The sequence below is a fragment of the Biomphalaria glabrata genome, chromosome 4 (assembly GCF_947242115.1).
Source record: "Biomphalaria glabrata chromosome 4, xgBioGlab47.1, whole genome shotgun sequence".
Classification (NCBI taxonomy): Eukaryota; Metazoa; Mollusca; class Gastropoda; family Planorbidae; genus Biomphalaria; species Biomphalaria glabrata.
Genome location: NC_074714.1, coordinates 44,517,280 through 44,534,611, shown reverse-complemented (window position 1 = coordinate 44,534,611; position 17,332 = coordinate 44,517,280). Strand labels below are relative to the sequence as shown.

The 17,332-nt window shown below is 33.0% G+C and overlaps 1 protein-coding gene across 1 annotated transcript; it reads left to right on the top strand.

Moving 5' to 3' along the window:
* Nucleotides 1-895: 895 nt before the first annotated feature.
* LOC106064059 (protein NEDD1-like) lies at nt 896-16,320 on the top strand. Its single transcript, XM_013222550.2, has 17 exons — nt 896-1,085; nt 2,492-2,622; nt 4,399-4,496; nt 4,730-4,846; nt 5,333-5,473; nt 5,716-5,945; nt 6,843-7,029; nt 7,744-7,834; nt 8,030-8,080; nt 9,167-9,268; nt 9,515-9,615; nt 10,565-10,691; nt 11,514-11,808; nt 12,240-12,283; nt 12,838-12,998; nt 13,775-13,936; nt 14,593-16,320. The coding sequence occupies exons 2-17, from the start codon at nt 2,502-2,504 to the stop codon at nt 14,695-14,697; spliced, it is 2,133 nt and encodes a 710-aa protein (XP_013078004.2). The 5' UTR covers nt 896-1,085; nt 2,492-2,501; the 3' UTR covers nt 14,698-16,320.
* The last annotated feature ends 1,012 nt before the right edge of the window (nt 16,321-17,332 follow it).

Sequence of the window (17,332 nt, the reverse complement as noted above, 5' to 3'; positions counted from 1 at the left end):
TATTTCTATACAATAAGTTGAAAATAGTCGACAACAAAAGAATACAGTTATTTGCTATTAAGTGACTAAATCGTTCTCACCAGGAAGCATCAGAACCAATCTTGGAAAAGCGAAGATGAAAAATTCCCTAAAATATTCAAGTATATCATTCGACTGACACATTGTAACGATTCCTTCATCTTGGCTACATCTTCTTTTACAGAAAAATGAAATAACATCATCTTCAGAAATCTCAATGGCCACTTATTTACTTTCCAATTCTACAAAATTTACAATAATTGCATGTGAGATTTCAATAATATTGTATACCTGAAGAATGCCATTTGTTAAACAGTGACTATATTGTTTGGCATCCTGATCTTACAATGCTAGCTACAAATTCAATAGATTCGATAAAAACATTTTTTTAATCAAATCATTGTTCATATACCCATGGAACTGGTATAAAGGTGAAAGTAATTTCTCACGTTTTGCTTGTGATTTTAAATATGAAATAACATATTTAAACCTTTTGATAGAATAAAAAAAATTAATATGTTTAATCGTAATTTTAAAAAAAGTACATAGATCTATTTATTAATTGTGAATAATGCTCCAATATTTAACCACTGTCGTTTTTTTTTTATTGTCAGTTATTCACAAAGTGCATTTTTTACTTGGGTGTCCCTTCCTAAACGGGTGTCACCCGGTGCGGACCGCATACAGCATACAAGAATTTAGTTACAGATCGAATCTAGATCTAGACCTAGAGCCTAGAATCTATATAGATTCAAGTCACTTCTAGAATCTATATAGATTAATAAGGTTATAGATCTAGATCTATTATTATAGATATATGTGATTTTGACATTTATTCTTGATCGTCATGTCATGGCATACAATTTATACCCTATAGCAATTTTTAAGTTGGCAAATATAAAGGGGAGGCAACTATTACAAACCATAAAGGCGCCTTCCTTTTTTTTTTTTAACTTTTACTTTGTAAACAAATAATCTCCTCGTTAATACCAACCTTTTATGTTATTTAGAAAAGATCTATGTCTAGATTAAGATTTATGTAGATCTAGATTAGATCTAATACTAAGGTAAATTTATCTAGATCTATATAGATCTAAATGCTAAGTGATGTAATATGATATAGAATTTTATAGATCTAATTCTAAATTGTCTAAATATTTAATTTAGTAATTTATTAATTTACTTATTTAGTATTCTTTCAGTATTATGAGTATAGAGTATAGACTAGTAATTTACTATTTAATTTAGTTAAGTTAGTCACTCAAGTCACTGTGACTGACTGTGTCACTCGACCCACTGTCACAAATTTTCAATCAGTACGATACTAGATCTAGTACTACTACTGATACTCACACAGTTCACACACTGATAGTAGATCTAATAGACTAATAATACTTACTAATACTAATAACTAATACTAATAGTATTGATAGATCTAGATTCTAGTAGATTATCTGTAGATCTATCTAATCTAGTTCTACACCTAGACTAGTGGCTAGACAATAAATGGATAATCAATATATTATCATTATGACAATTATGTCGATGGTTGTAAAATGGTTGTGTGTAAAAGTTGAACGCTGAGCCTGAGGCTGAAAGAAGAATCCAAGCCCTTTATTCACTTTATTGGCTTTATCTAGCTAGACTCTAGATTCTTCTAGATCTATATAATAATATCTTATTGTCTTATTCTAATGTAATATTGTATATATATTATTATATATATATTATATATTTAATATATTATTGTATAGTTATAAACATGGTGGTGACACATGATTGGAGTAGTGTCCCAGGCCAGCTCTAGACGAGCTGCAGCTGTCAACCGTGATGAGATAAATTTAGAAAGCCTTCAGGACAGAAGGCTCAAAAGTAAAGTAGCAATCATACATAAAACACTGAACCATAATCTTCAAATACAAAAACAAAATTTAATAAAATAATAAAATAATAAAAGACTCTCGGACCTTCCCAAAACAAGTCAGCACCTCTTAAATAAACCACTGAGGAAATTTAAAAATGCCAACAAATGCACAGATGGGTTGAACATTACTCTGAGCTCTACGTCACAACAAGCTCAGTCTCTGCCTCAGTCCTTGAGGCTATCATACAATTACCCACAATGAACGAGCTAAACGAAATACCCACCCTGTTAGGGACCCTATGTAGAGCGAATGTGTGAGAGTCAATTCACTTCACCTTACCTCTCAATGTCACCAGTACGAGGCGAAGTCAGAACCAGCGCTGATTGAATTCTGTATGTAACAGAGGCAATGTTTTTGTACAGTCAGTGTTATGTTGTTGAGGGCATTAATTTAAAGATCCCTCCCTCCTTTATTGTCATAGTATATTAAATGGAATGTCAATTGCGCTAACGTCCTACAGGCTGGCTGCAGATGAAAGCAATATAGGCTTACTTGCATTAAAACAAAATATAATTTACTTGTCTTAACAGTCTTTTCATTTTCTATAGATTGACGGCTATGATTAATTTGGCATCATTAGGAGATGAGGCCAAGATTTGGGATATACCAACCTTTTCCCTGCTGGAACAATTCAACTCACATGATGGACCTATCAGCGACTTAACCTGGAGCCATGATGGTATTATATTTTTTTTAACAAAGCTTATATCAACTCACTCTGTCTATCTTTCTGGTAAAAAGTTTGTACACACTTTATCTCTGACACCCAATCTCGGATCAGAGGGCGTGGTAGCTGAGGGTTTAAGCACTTGGCTTCCAAATCTTGAGTCTATGGTTTGAATCTTGGTGAAAACTGGGATATTGAATTTCAGGATTTTTAGGGCGCCCCTAAGGCCATCGAAATCTAATGGGTACCTGACATCCTCTGCTCCATAAATCGCAAGTTCCAAAAGGGAAACTTTATTTAACAATCTTGGATCAAGCTAAAATGTTGCAAAATTATTTCTTTTACTTGCCGACACAAGAATCAATATTAAAAAAACAACAATTAGTTATTATTGGTTACTATTTGTAATTAATTAAATTTTGTTTGGTATCTTGAAAAAAAGGAAAATTGTACTTTATTGAAGTGGCAATGAGAATGAAGAAGAAGTGGCGGTTTTAGCTGAATTAGTCCCTTTTATAGGTCGCCGCTCTAAATTGAAACAAACATTATATAACTATACAATCATAAGTACCTCACTAGCAGAGTGGTTAGTATGTCTGCCCGAGGAGGCATGAGCCATGAATTCAGGTCATTCCCCCACCCTTTTTTTTTTATTGTAATTGCTTTAAAAACCAATTACAGTAGAATCCCCCACCCACAGACAACAAATATCCCTTTCTTTCTTCCTCCCGATCCTCCACCCTTTTTTTTCTAACTGATCAAAAAAAAATAGGATCGATCATAGCTTATTGAGAAAGTAATGGAATAGCACTAAACAAAAACAATTGGTAAAAATATTTCTAATCACACAGATTTATTGTTGTTGGTCTTATCTATTACAAATTTAATGCCTTGACTGATCCAAACTAATTAATACAATTACACTAAGTATAAGCTTTGTTTGTTTTGTTTTTTTAAAAAGTACTGTTTTTCTTGTTCATATTGATTTCTATTAATTCTTTAGAATAGTTGTAGAATTTTTTTTTATTTGGAGGGGGGTGGGGAGGGGAATATAAACTAAGACTTAAAAAATAAAGGGAGGTTAAATACTAAATTAAAGCAACACCTAACATGACATGTTATGTAGCTATTTTTATATATATCTTTTAAGTTAAAATGGGAAACTAGCGGGTCAAAAAAATTCTTAACATCATTTAATGTTTTTAATATTCTAGATTTATGTGAGTGCCATTTGTTTAGGATAAGCCATAATGTTTGCTTACTTACTGAAAAGGCAGCACAGAAACCTTTTCCCAGATATCCCCTTTGCCCTCTGGTCCACAAAAGAGATTAGACCATTGCGCACTGAGATGCTATAAGCATGAAATATACGCTATATATACAATTTTAAAAGAGTTCCCCTTTGGGACCTTGTGGTCTATAGGGCAGATGATGTAAAGGTCATTGTTTACATGGCCTACAGTTAACGAGGGTGTTATGTGGCCAGCACAACGACCAACTGCCTTTACTTTTCCCCAACTAATATCGGGTACCCAATTAGAGCTGGGTGGACTCAGAGGCGCCCGAAGATCCCGAAATTCAAAATCCCAGTCTTCACCAGGATTTGAACACTGGACCCCGGTTTGGAAGCCAAGCACTTTACCGCTCAGCCACCGTGCCGTCATATATACAATTTTAGCTTTTTTAAAAAAAAGTTTTTTTTTTATTTTAAGACTTAAGAGCTGTATTTATCAGTTAATTGTATTTCTACCATGGCTGTATTATATCTTTTGAAAATCTTGTACAAAGGAAATGTTGTGGCAACTTGTTGTACCACTGACAAGAAAGTTCAGATCAGGTCTACAAAAGCTTCATATTCTGTTGTGACGGATAATTTCACTTTGCCTGTAAGTTTAGTTAGTGTATTTAAGATTATTTGAGCTATACATTTCATTCTAAGCAATCATTTTATGATTTATCTTACTTACAATCATGCTATTTAAGTGACGACTTTTTCAGTAACTATATTAGTAATTTGCAAATATAAATTATTTTAAATTTGCATCATCCTTTTTTTGTGATCTGTCTTTGAAAAATAAAATAATAAAATTAAAAATTTTTCTCTTTTTTTTTTTTTCAGGCAGGGAGTCTTTGTCTGGATTTCAATTCTACATCAAGATTTTTGCTCTGTGGCTGTGATGATGGGTCATTTCATATTTGGGATCGCAAAACACAAACTATTAAAAAATCCTCTTCAGTAAGTATTTTAACTTTCTTATAGTATGTTATTTATGTATGTTATTTTTTAAAGTGCTTTTTTAAAATATATATAAGTAAAGTAAAGTTCCCCTTTCAGACCTTGTGGTCTATAGGGCAGAAGATGTTAAGGTCATCTGTTTCTGTGGCCTTCGATTATTGAGGGTGTCATGTGACCAGCACAACAACAAACTGCCTTTACTTTTCCCCAACTAATGTTAGGTACCCATTAGAGCTGGGTGGACTCAGAGGCACCAGAAGATCCCGATATTAAAAATCCCAGGATTTGGACCCTAGTTCTGAAGCCATGTACTTTACCTTTCTGCCTCTCTGTCTATTTGAATTTATTTCAGAGCTACTTATGAAGCTACTCACGTTGATTATGAGTTAAGACTTTTAAAAACTTGAAATAGTAGTTAATTGGATAAATTGAACCTTTCTCTATGGTCATCTGTATTTTTCACTATCTATATTACAATTATTACAGAATCAGAAAAACCCCATCACTGCTACTCGTTGGAACTGGAACGATTCCTACCTGGCACTTGGATTAGAAACAGGAAAAATAATTCTGTACAATGTTGTGACTAGTCAAGCCAACAGCCCTATGAATGCGTCTTCTAGTCAGGTAACTTTTAGGACAGACTTTCGAGTGAAAAATGTTGAAGCATAAAAGAACAAAACAAAATAGAAATTATTTTTCTACTCTATTAAACAATCATTTGGTTAAAACAAAATTAAAATGCTATCATGCGGAAAAAGCAAGCTGTCGAGAAAGCAACGTAACAATAATTATAATAAATACAATAATATGCAATATAATTATTTAAGCTGATTGTAAATAAAAAGAAACAACATTTTTCCTTTCAGGCTATTCGTCAAATGAAATATAATCCATACCGCAAGTCCTCTTTGGTTGCCGTCTCTGATGAAGGCGTAGTCAGCTTTTGGGACACAAATGCACGTCGACTTCTTCACTCATTCACAAACACACACCAGGCCCCAGCCAAAGATCTGGCTTTTTCACCAATCAATGACTACCTAATGGTTAGCGTCGGCTTGGACAAGCGAGCTGTATTTTATGATGTTCAGAATAAATCGTTAGTAGTATTTTTTTTCTACTATTAGCTTACACTCTGTTAATGGGTGGAGGGGAAAAGGTGGAAGTCCAGAAACTGGCGTTGAAGTTGATAGACTGTTACTCTTATAATGCAAATGTTGTGGCTTCAATCCTCATACTGGCCCCTTTTTTTAGTTGAAAATAGTAGGACTTGAATTTTAACTAAAATTGTTTATACTTGTTTTTACTAACAAAATTTAATCAGTGTATATATAATATGAAAATGTAATTTGTAAAATTTGTTTTAGTATCCACAAAGAAAAATACTAGTATTTCTAATTATTATTGTAAAACAATAGTTGTAAAATAAAGTTTCAGTCTTTCATTTGAAGTAAAAATCTTTTTTTTTAATATATAGATTATTGTAAAACAAGTTTTTTTTTTTTATGCTGTACTTTTCCAGAGCATAACTGAAAAAGAAAATAATGAAGAATCTTATTTTTTAATTTCTTATGAAGGAATTACATGTTACTGTGCAGTATGTTTGGGAACCCTTAAGAATTCTAAATCTATTGGGCATTTTAAGCAATTTTAAGTTCAGCATTTCTGTGTAAATCAGAATGTTATGTGAATGGTTCATCAACAGATGTGTTCTTTCTCTCTGCTAATAACTTCAGATAAACATATGAGTTGGGAGCTATGTATAGCAGCTAGATATGCTACATTATTCTAGTTTCTTGAGGACCATTGTGAGAAAATGGCTTACCACTCTAACTATTCTGATATAGGATACATAAAGTTGCACACAAAATCATTATATTTTCTTATTTTATGTTTTGGTATTTGAATGTATAAAGCTCTACATTGTTATTTTTCATGTTGTATTTTTTCATTATAGTTGTTTTCTTATTTTTACTGAGGTGAATATCTTCTACAGTTCTGTGAAAACAATTCTAGCTGACCAGCCTTTGACATCCGTTGATATGATGCCAGATGGAGCCACTGTTGTCGTTGGAACAAGCAGGGGAAACATTTTTGTGTATGACATGAGACAATCTGCCACACCTGTCTTCACTTTAGCTGCACACAAATCTTCTGTGAAAAGACTGAGTTTTGTTAAAAGGGTACATATATAGTTTTATTTTTCTGAACTTTTATATTACAATTTTTTTTTTGCTACCTCTCTAGGATTTTCAAAAGTTTTAAAATAATTTCATAGCTAGCTATTATATTTATAATTCTATATATAATTTATATGGATACACACAAATTGCTTTTGAAAACTAAAAAAAAAATACTCAGATTAGTTTTTTTTTTTAAATTTCTACTAGTAACTCACACTTTTTGTCAAAGTGAAAAATTTGAATAATTTATGACAACTTTTCATCAGTCTTATTGATTATTGAGACAAAATTTCACACATAATCTCATGCTGTGTTATAACAAATTTTTATGTAGCTTGTAGTTATGTTACAGATAAAACAAAAATTAAAGTGGCTGACTCGATCAAAATGCTAATTTCCATCATAGGTCAGAAATGTTTTCCCCAAAAATAAATAGAAATTTTTAAAATTCCAAATAGGAATTTCTTTTTTTTTTTAAATAAAAATTAGCACATTCTTTTAAATAACTTACGAGCCAGAAATTTCCATTTCAAATTTTCACTTATTGTAAGCCTAGATAATTCACATTCAAACTTAATCTATACCTATATAAATTTATTTATTTTGCATCCTTACTAGATATTATCTTTCCATACTTACTAATTTATTGGGCATGTTTGATAATAGCTTTAGAAGAATGGTCATTTTATGTAACTATTATTTTTTTTTAACTAGGAAGACATAAAAAATGATGCCTCTAACCAGCGCAGGCAGCTTCCATCAACACCTTTGCTGTCATCAACAGAGGAAACACATCAAATTTCAGGTGAGTTGTCTGTCTTGTAATCTTTTCTGATGCACTTTGCAAATACATGAAGCATTTGTCTTATTTGTACACAGTACTTAGTTCAGTACAGTAAGGCTAAGCCAGTATTCTGTGCGAAGCTTAGATTGTCAATTTTGGACAATCTGTTTGCAACCATTTTATTTTTATATTGTGAACGTTGTTTATTTTTCTCAGGCAATGTACAGCAATCATTAGGCTTGGATATATTTTCCCCTATGAGAGAAGGTGAGTTTACCTATTGTTGTAAAATAGAAATTATATCTCTTAATTTGATATATTTCCATCCCTTAAAAGTAAAGTGAGCAGTCTGTTTTGTTCTAACCTTGTAATCCAGCAAATGTATATGTAACCTATATAAAAGATGTTTTTATGTACTGATAATAAGTTTTGTCTGTGAGTCGGAAGAGTATTTCACGTAGCTTTGATTTACATATTTAGCCATTTGCAATACAAACATAAACATTGTCTGCCAGTTGTCAGCTCATATTCTCTTTTTGCAATCTAGGCCTGTTACCAATAGTAGATTTTCTTTTGGTCTCAAATATTTACCTGCAGCCTTTGTAAGAGATCTCCAGCTGTCTTGTTAGGGAGCTGTCTGCTTTCAGGTGCTCTCTTCTGTCAATTAAATCAATTTGTTACCTGAGCTGATCTTGTTTTCTTGAGGCACTTCTGTTATGTGAACCACCTTTCAGCTCTAAACAAAATAGATTGACTTTGGCAAAGGGTCGTTCTTTGTACTAATGTTACGTTAATATTCTTCATTCTTATTTTTCATGTCAGAAGATTAAGATCAGTAATCCTATATCTGAGATGAACTGCACAGTGGTTTTCAGTTTAGGCAGTTTTCTGTATATTTTTTTTTCTATAGGAGGGTTTCAAGGGCCAGAGTCCTCTTAATCTAATCTAAAATGTTATTTTTACTCTAAATAACCCCAAATGCACAAAATACTAATACAATTAGTTAAAACACATAACACCAAATAAATGTTTGCCACAAAGTTCCCCTGTCAGACCTTGTGATCTATGGGACTGATGATGTAAAGGTCATCTGTTTCTGTAACCCATTGTTAACGAGGATGTCATGTGGCATCATAAAGACCAACCACCTTTACTTTTCCCTACTATTGTCAGGTACCTATTTGAGCTGGACTCAGAGGCGCCCTAAAATGCTAAATAAAAAATCCCATTCCTCACCAGGATTAGAACCCGAAACCCCTGGTTTGGAAGCCTAGCCTTTACCACTCAGCCACCACACCTTCTGCAAGTAGTCATATGCTTAGTGTTCATTTAAAAAAAAAATTTTCATTACAGATAACAAGAGCAATAACTCAACTGCTGAAAGGAGCGGTCACGCCAAGTCTTGGTTGTACAATCGGTCAGGTGTTGGAGAGAATTTAGAAGCAGTAGATGCAGGTATAGAAATGGATTTGAATTTTTTTAAAACAATGTTCCCATGTTATCAACAGTTGACTCCTATATAGTCTTATCTCACATTTATTAGTAGAGACAGAAAGGCAAACTATCACAGTTAAACATAAAAAAACTACATTCTCATTTTTTTAAAAAATTTTCATCATGCTACAGTCAAATTTTGTTTTAATCTACTGTTAACAACAAAGCACTCAGCATTCAAAACTAAAAACAATTTTTGCTTTTCAGGTTTAGGAATCTTTTCACCCCTTAGGAATGATAACTCTCAGAGTGTAACTAGTATACATGGGACTAGTTCTTTTTTAGGCAACAACTCATTTCTCAACCAGGTAAACATGGTTCAAATCCATTCATGCTAGCAAAACTAATTAAAAACTATGTATACAAAATGATTATGATTTTTTTCTTTTAACATACCAAACTTCTTCTAGCACAGTGGTGCCCAACCATTTTCGGCCGGCGGGCCAGTTTAATTTCTGACACTCGTGTCGCGGGCCACATCATCGAATAGATACAAAAAAAATGAAATAGAGAATAAACCATTTTAAATAGTTTTATTAGAAACCCGTAGCACTATTTGGGCTACGTACACACGTATGTCAATTATGTAAGATCAGTTTCATCTGTTTTATTAGTGAAACGTTTGTCTACTCTGCATCGCTCTAAATTTCTCAAGCAAGGATGTCTGGCTTTGTAAGGAAATCAGCTCCATTTGCAGATCTGTCGGAACAATCTTCAGTGGGAATAGGAATAGCGGAATTATTCAAGAATCTCAAATAACTGTCAACACTTGTCATCGAAAAAACAAACGTCGTGTTCATTTCAATAAATAATAATATAAAAATTAGAATATACTACATTAGAATCAAATCTATCCAAGACAAAGTTAGAGTCCTAACGTAATAACAAATATATTTTTCAACCTTTTTTAAAAATTTCTTCAATTTGTGCCGATGTTTAGGCAGGCCGCATAAAGCCACGTCGCGGGCCGGGTGTGGCCTGCGGGCCGTAGTTTGGGCATCACTGTTCTAGCATCTATTGGTTATTGCTTGGAAACTAAAATGTTTGATTCTGTTAAAAGGCAGTGACAATATCTTTATCTCTGAAAGAACATAGAAAATTAATTTTTTGGGGGGTTTTTCAATTTTCTTTGCTTTGACTATGTTACATTTGTTCTTATGTTGTCTTAAAATATGAACAATTTAAAAACGTTTAATAACAGAATAAACAAAACTTGAGAATTATTAAAAGTTTCTATTGTTTTTTTTTTTATTCTAGTTACTGAGCCCTACAGTCAAACCAACAGCAGGCGACAGGTCACAAGTAGTGACTAACAACATGCACAGTTCAGTGAATGGTTTCACAGACAGCACTCACATTCCTGTATCCGATGTCCTGTCTTCAAGTAATTTTCAATTATCAACATTTGTAGGAATTATATCAAGATTTTTTCAAGATTAATTTTTGAAGAAAAAACATCCTATCCTCTGGGCTTAATGTTTTTTTGTTCCTTTTTGGTATTTTAGTGGTTGTAAGGTAAAGGTACCCCTTTCAGACCTTGCAATCTATGGCAACAAATGATGTAAAGCTCATTTGTTTCTATGGCCGATGGTTATTGAGGGTGTCATGTGACCAGCACAATGACCAACTGCCTTTAGTTCCCTAATGTATATCAGGTAGCCATCAGAGATGGTTGGACTGGACTCAGGATCTCAAAAATCCCAGTATTCGCCAGGATTTAAACTCACCCACCACATCCCCTTTGATGTTGACCAAAATTTTAATTATTTTTCAAACACAAATTAGTTTGAATTAAAATAGTTTGCTATTTTTTTAATTTTTTAAAAATTTTGTTACAAAATATTAAAATTATATTACATTTAAACAACATTGCTTTTGTATATTGCATCTTTCAAGCAATAACTTGCTTAGTGCAATCTGATCCAATCTCTTTTTGTAGACATGAGGGAAAGGCTATCTGGGAGGTTTGTGAGCTGTCTTAATGCACTTCGCAAATGCAGCTCAGCTCATGTTGGGATATAAACTTGAGCCCCCTTGATAGATGGGGATGTGGATTATGCCCTGAGCCACACATCCACTTTTATTGTATATATATATATTTTATTTCTTTTTTTTGCATACCCATTTCAGACAAGAAAGTAATACAATTTCTTTGATTAGCTTTTAGTTCTTATTTATTTACTTATTATTATTTTTTATCCCTAAGATTTATCAAGTGAGGATCAGAACACAAATGGTATTTCCAACAAAACTGACACCACAAGCAGCGTACACATTGACACTTCTGCTCCTCTGATCACCTCCTTTCAAAATGCCCATACATCATCACCCCTTCAGAATTATGACTCTTACCAGAAGATGCGATCACCACCCAGGGACAAATTTACGCCTCACAGGCCCAACAGGACACCAACAGAGAATCGAATCAGGCTGGACGATCTGCCCAGTACTCCGGCTAATGGCAGCACTGCATCCGTCAGTCCTAGAGATATTAGATTCAGGTATAAAAAAAGACTAATAAAAAAAAATAATTTTAATATTGTAAGCTTCTAAGCCTGGAAGACAGGATTTATTTGTTCCATTTTTTTTTTAAATCTTGACCTGACTAGATCATATAGAAGGTTCATCACATTAGCATTTTGATGCTGATCTTGTGATTGTAGAATTTTTAGTTAGTATTGTGACTCTATAACTTTACCCAATTCTAAAGACATAATTATTCTCTTGCATAATCTAGTAGTGTGTGCTAGCCATGCAGCAATGCATCTAATTTCTAGTATTTACAGAAATCTATCTGTTTTTTTTTTTGTTTTCAGTTTTGATTAAAACAATAATAACATTGTCATTGAATAATTATTTCTATTAATTTTACATTTGACCATTATATGTGATTTCAAAATTAAAGTTAATTTGATTGTCCTATTGTTTTCAGCTCTGAGGAAAGAAAAATACCTGGTGTATCATGCAATAAATCAGGTATTTAATTTATTGGACATTTTTGACATTCTTTTACTGTCAAATGAGTTGAGCCGAGACTCTTGAACCTCCAGGGATGTAACCCTGGTTGAACTACTAAGTACTCTGTCCAGACATTCTTTAAGCAACTAATTCTGTTGTGCAATTCACCATCAATATTTAAGTGGTAGATTACTAGTTGAATGAGTTAAATACATTCAATAACATTTTTATAAATTCTTCACCATCTGCCTTGAATTAAGTCTGACTACTCCATTCAACAGAAAAGTTTTGATACATAAAAGTTATGGAACACTCAAAAAGTTCTGATAGATTTTAGTTACTGAACACTCAAAGTGGTAGAAAACCATGGACCCCCCCCCCTCCCCACTGACCCCATTCCCAGCAGATCTGCCTCAGCTGTGAAGAAATGTGTATCTTTTTTTTCGTTTATTAAAAAAAGGTCTTTTAAAAAATTAAGCTTATTCTAATAATACAATTGTTGTTGATTTTTTTTTTCCTTTTCATGTCATCAACTATGATATGACACACACACACACTCTATTCTACTGCAGATGTGGCAGCGCCAAGTGGGTCCTCATCACTTACGCCACAGTCCACATCATCGCTTCGCCATTTAGTTCAAGATTTACTGAGTGAGCAGTTCCAAGAACATCACAAACATCTCAAATCTGAGATTCGTGCCATGTTGGGACAGACTAGAGAAACAGACCAGGTGGATAGCTTTTCCTTTTTGTGACCATTACCCTTAGCTTATTGTATTTTTGATATGAAAGCATAATTAAATTCTAAATTAAATGTTTAAGTATTATGAAACATTTTCAAAGCTATATTTTCCATTTATATTTATTCTAGAATATCATTCTATTTAAATGAAATATTAACCAGTAGTTTTGTTATTTTAAATATTACCTTTAAATACTTTTGTTTGTTAAATATTATCATTGACTAGCTTTTATTTGGTAGATATTGTTTATGTACTGTTATTACTGGTATTTTAATAAAAAAAAAAAGCTTTTTTTTTCAAATCCCGCTCTAACAATCATATTTTTACTCATAATTATAAAATCCCCAAATGTCTATGTAACTATGCATTCAAAAGAAGGGTTGCTGACTAAAATATCTTTCTGTCAAAAATCACAAAACTTGAGATTGTGCGTTTTATAGATCTGATATTCCATTTATATTAAGCAAAATGCAAAGGATAAGAAACGCAGACCTTGTTCATTAATTAATGAGGAAAAGTGCTTCATGTAACACACAATGATTTTTTTTAAGTTCAACTATGTAGCTTAAACATGTATATTTAATGCATTTTGTTTTATGTATATTATTCTTTAATTTCTTGACAACAGAAGAATAGCATTCTTGCCTTTCTTAGGTCAAACAAATATTATATTTTTGATATTCCCCACTTTATTTAAAAATACTAAAAATACACAAATTAAAGAAATTGTATAATAACTCCGAAAATTGTCCTTAACTTTGTAGCCAAGGTCAGTCGGATCAACTCAAGCAGATAGTCCTGAAATGTACCATGCAGAGTTCATCAGAAATCTAATCAGGGAAGAGATGGATGACTTGAAGGATTACATCCACAAAGAGTTTTGGTCAGTGCAGGTGGAGGTCATTAAACAGGCTTTTCAACTTCAGGTAATTGACATTAAGATTAGTGGTGTAAGATCCTTTGTCATGCACATCCCCTGGATCTACTTAACATTTTGACAGTACAGATTTTATATATCATACAGTTATTGTTAAATTAACATAATTTAAGCATCTGGACTATGCCAAGAAATAAAATTTGTTTCTGGGAAATTTAAGTTTGGGATTTTTTTTGGCTGAACAGACTATTTGGTTATTCTCTCCTGAATACTTATCAACACATCACAATTTACAACAGTACAAGTCTTTGTGGCCACCTAGAGCTTTATCCTTATTGGGGTTTTCAAATTTAAAAAATGTATAGTTTTTAGCCAAATATGCATATTAAATAGGAGGGGAATGAGATTATATTTACAAGTATTCTATTTCTTTCCTCGATGCCATGGTTTTAGTTTGTATTAATTTAGTATTAAGTGCTTGCTGCTTGAAGAGAGTAGGGACTTCCACTTATTAAAATCTGGCACTTTTTAGTAACATAAATGATTTCATAAGAATATTTACCCAGTCAACAATGGTAGTTGAAAATAAATAGATTCTGTTTTAGGAAAGGAAAAATACTTGGATTGAGATTTGTTTAAATATTCCTCTTGTACTTGACTGTACTTCAAAGTTTATATCTATTGTGACTTAACATTTTATTTCAGAGACAAATGCAAGCTGGCTTTGCAGAATGTTTGATCAACCCAATCCTACTAGATGAGATAGACAGGCTGAAGGAAGAGAATGCAAGGTTGAGGAAAACTTTCTAACATTCCTGTCCTAGGCTGATGTTCACGTGAGCTCTCTTTCATCATCAGAGTATTCAAGACATCTACTGTAGTAGAGTAGCTCCTGAATGCAAGTCATGCTATTTTTGCATGGCACTTAGATTCTTACTGAAGAATATGTCTAGCAGTAATTTACTTACTGTATGGAAATGAACGCATTACAAGTGAATGAGCCTAACAGTTTTAGTAATGTATTTGGAAAGGATTTAAAACAATGTGAACAAAAAATGGAACAGATGAGAAAGAAATAGAGACGACTATTTGACCCTCACTGTACATAATGAAGTGTAGATGAAATGCAATTTTATGTATGTAGTTTGGGTAATTTTTACATTATATATTTTATGCCCAACCAAGACATGAGATTACTTTTTAAAATGAAGCTTCATATTGGGTCACACATTAAAAAATTAATTTTAATGTTTAAATACTTGTGTTTTTAGTTAAGCCTTCTTTTGTAGAACTTATTTTCAATAGTCATAACACTGGTGTTACTTTTTATCCTAGTGATATCTAATAATAGTTTTTTTCTTCACGTTAAATGGTTAGGAAAGAATCTATTATCATTTTCTCCTATAGAATCATCTTCTAATGAGAATACAATGACCTCAAAGTGAAATAAAATACAAAATTTAATGAAACTAAATAATATATAAAAATAGGGCTAAAAAATAGTTCATCAATCTTTTCACACTTCAAAAAGCTGCATGTCAAGCACTGCATTATGTTGCTGAGCCCTATTCATGCACAGAAGGAACTGCAAGGGCAGGCCATCTTGAGGATGGCGTGGTTATAAAACTTCTCATCTCTGCCTGTGGTCCCTTCTGGGGCATAGGCCACCAACCAGCTTCCTCCAGGCATCTCGGCTCTGGGCGAGTCACTCCAACTGTCCCCATGTCTTGCCCAACTGCTTGGCATCTGCTTCCAAATCACTGTGCCATGTATTCCTGGGCCTTCCCTGCTTCCTTTTTCCTATAAGACTTAGTAATAGTTGTTTTTTCATTTATTGCTTTTTGCATAGCATATCTTTCATGCTAAAAGCACTAAGATTTGTGAACAGAATTTATGAGCAGCATCAAAAAATTTTTGTTAACATAAGCATCTCAAGATTCTTCAAGTCTCTTTGCATGTTTTCTTGAAACAGTCCATCCCTGAGAGGAATATAGCAGTGTTCATAGAAACAATTCTTGGAGCTGAGCCTTTTATCAACACATTTCATTTACTGTTTTGCAAAAATTACTAGATAATTGATTGAACTTTATAGTCAGTACTCTGTAAGGTGATTCCAATTTAAAAATGTCACTTTAAAAGTGATTTGGCTAAATGTTTGGCAATGTTTTATTTGCTGGATCTCCTGTTTTTTTTTTTTTTTTTTTTTTGTATATTAAATCAATTCTTTTAAATGCTCTTATTAGTCTAACAGATTTGTCCTGTTACCATTTTCTTCTACTGCCTTTTTGTACATACCAGTATTTTAACTAGATCTACCTAGAATGGTAATGATGTTGCTATATTTATTGTGTACAGATGTGCCTTGACAGTGTACAGACATTCATCAAATGGCATGTTTATGTTCATGTAATAAACATTTAATTCTTAACACAATCCTGGGTTTTCTCAAAAAAAAATTTTTTCTAAATGGTAAACTTGTTTTGGTTTTATTTTTAAGCTCATTAGGAATTAGGAAGTCAAGCATCTTGGATTCTGTTATAAACACAGCAGATGACAAAAAGAGAATATTGATCACTTATGGGCAATGGTTATGTCTACCCTGGATGTGGCAAAATATGTAGGTTGCAGCTGGGGCTGTGTAGCCACATGAAATATTGCACTCCTCTTTAACCTTTGGACTCGAAGACAAGCATTATGGGAAACACTGGAATATTTCATTTGAGCCAACAGCAGGAAAAGGTTGAGCCAACTGGTCCAGCTCCTCACTAAGCTGATGATGTCTTGAACCTTTTGCATATTTCTAGGACAAAATCTGAATCAGTAGATACATACATAAACTAGAATGAGTATGACCTACAAAAAAAAAAAAAAAAGATACATAATGTTTAATATGTAGGATTTGATGCAAAGATGAGAGTGTTTTAAAAAATCTAAGTATGATAATTTTGCTATTTATTTATTGAATGATTTGGTTATGTCTACCCTGGACGTATGCCCCATTGATGAATCTCAGGCTACTTTGAAATAGAACGCAATGAAAAAGCTGACCTATTGGGTAAAGATGGGAGAAGAAGAAATTCCTCTCTACACTGAAGAAATAAAAAAAAAAAAAGAGTAGCTCTCACCCAAATATCAAGAAATCTTTTTGCCAACTTTCCCGACATGACCAGCATCTAAATATTTCGTCTCAGTACCAGACACAACAGAAAGAGACGTGTGCCGGTAGCTAAAACTAGGGTCTAGTGAGATTTGCCCTTGTGGATCATCAGCAGAGAATGCCGACCACGTCTTTCAAAGCTTCCTATTCTGTCGAAGAAGAAGACACTGGTCCCAAAACCCTCCTATAGAAGAAAAACTATATGGAGAGCTGCCAGATCTGGAAACCAATGCGCAGTTTGTTTCAAATTGAGGTCTACTGGTCAAAACTCTCCAACATAAAAATGAA

What these genes read in the sequence shown, in the direction of transcription:
- LOC106064059 (XM_013222550.2), top strand. Translation starts at nt 2,502, where the DNA reads ATGATTAATTTGGCATCATTAGGAGATGAGGCCAAGATTTGGGATATA. An exon ending in TTTAGAAGCAGTAGATGCAG is followed by an intron (nt 9,269 to 9,514) that starts GTATAGAAATGG and finishes TTTGCTTTTCAG; the next exon opens with GTTTAGGAATCTTTTCACCC. An exon ending in TGTATCATGCAATAAATCAG is followed by an intron (nt 12,284 to 12,837) that starts GTATTTAATTTA and finishes ATTCTACTGCAG; the next exon opens with ATGTGGCAGCGCCAAGTGGG.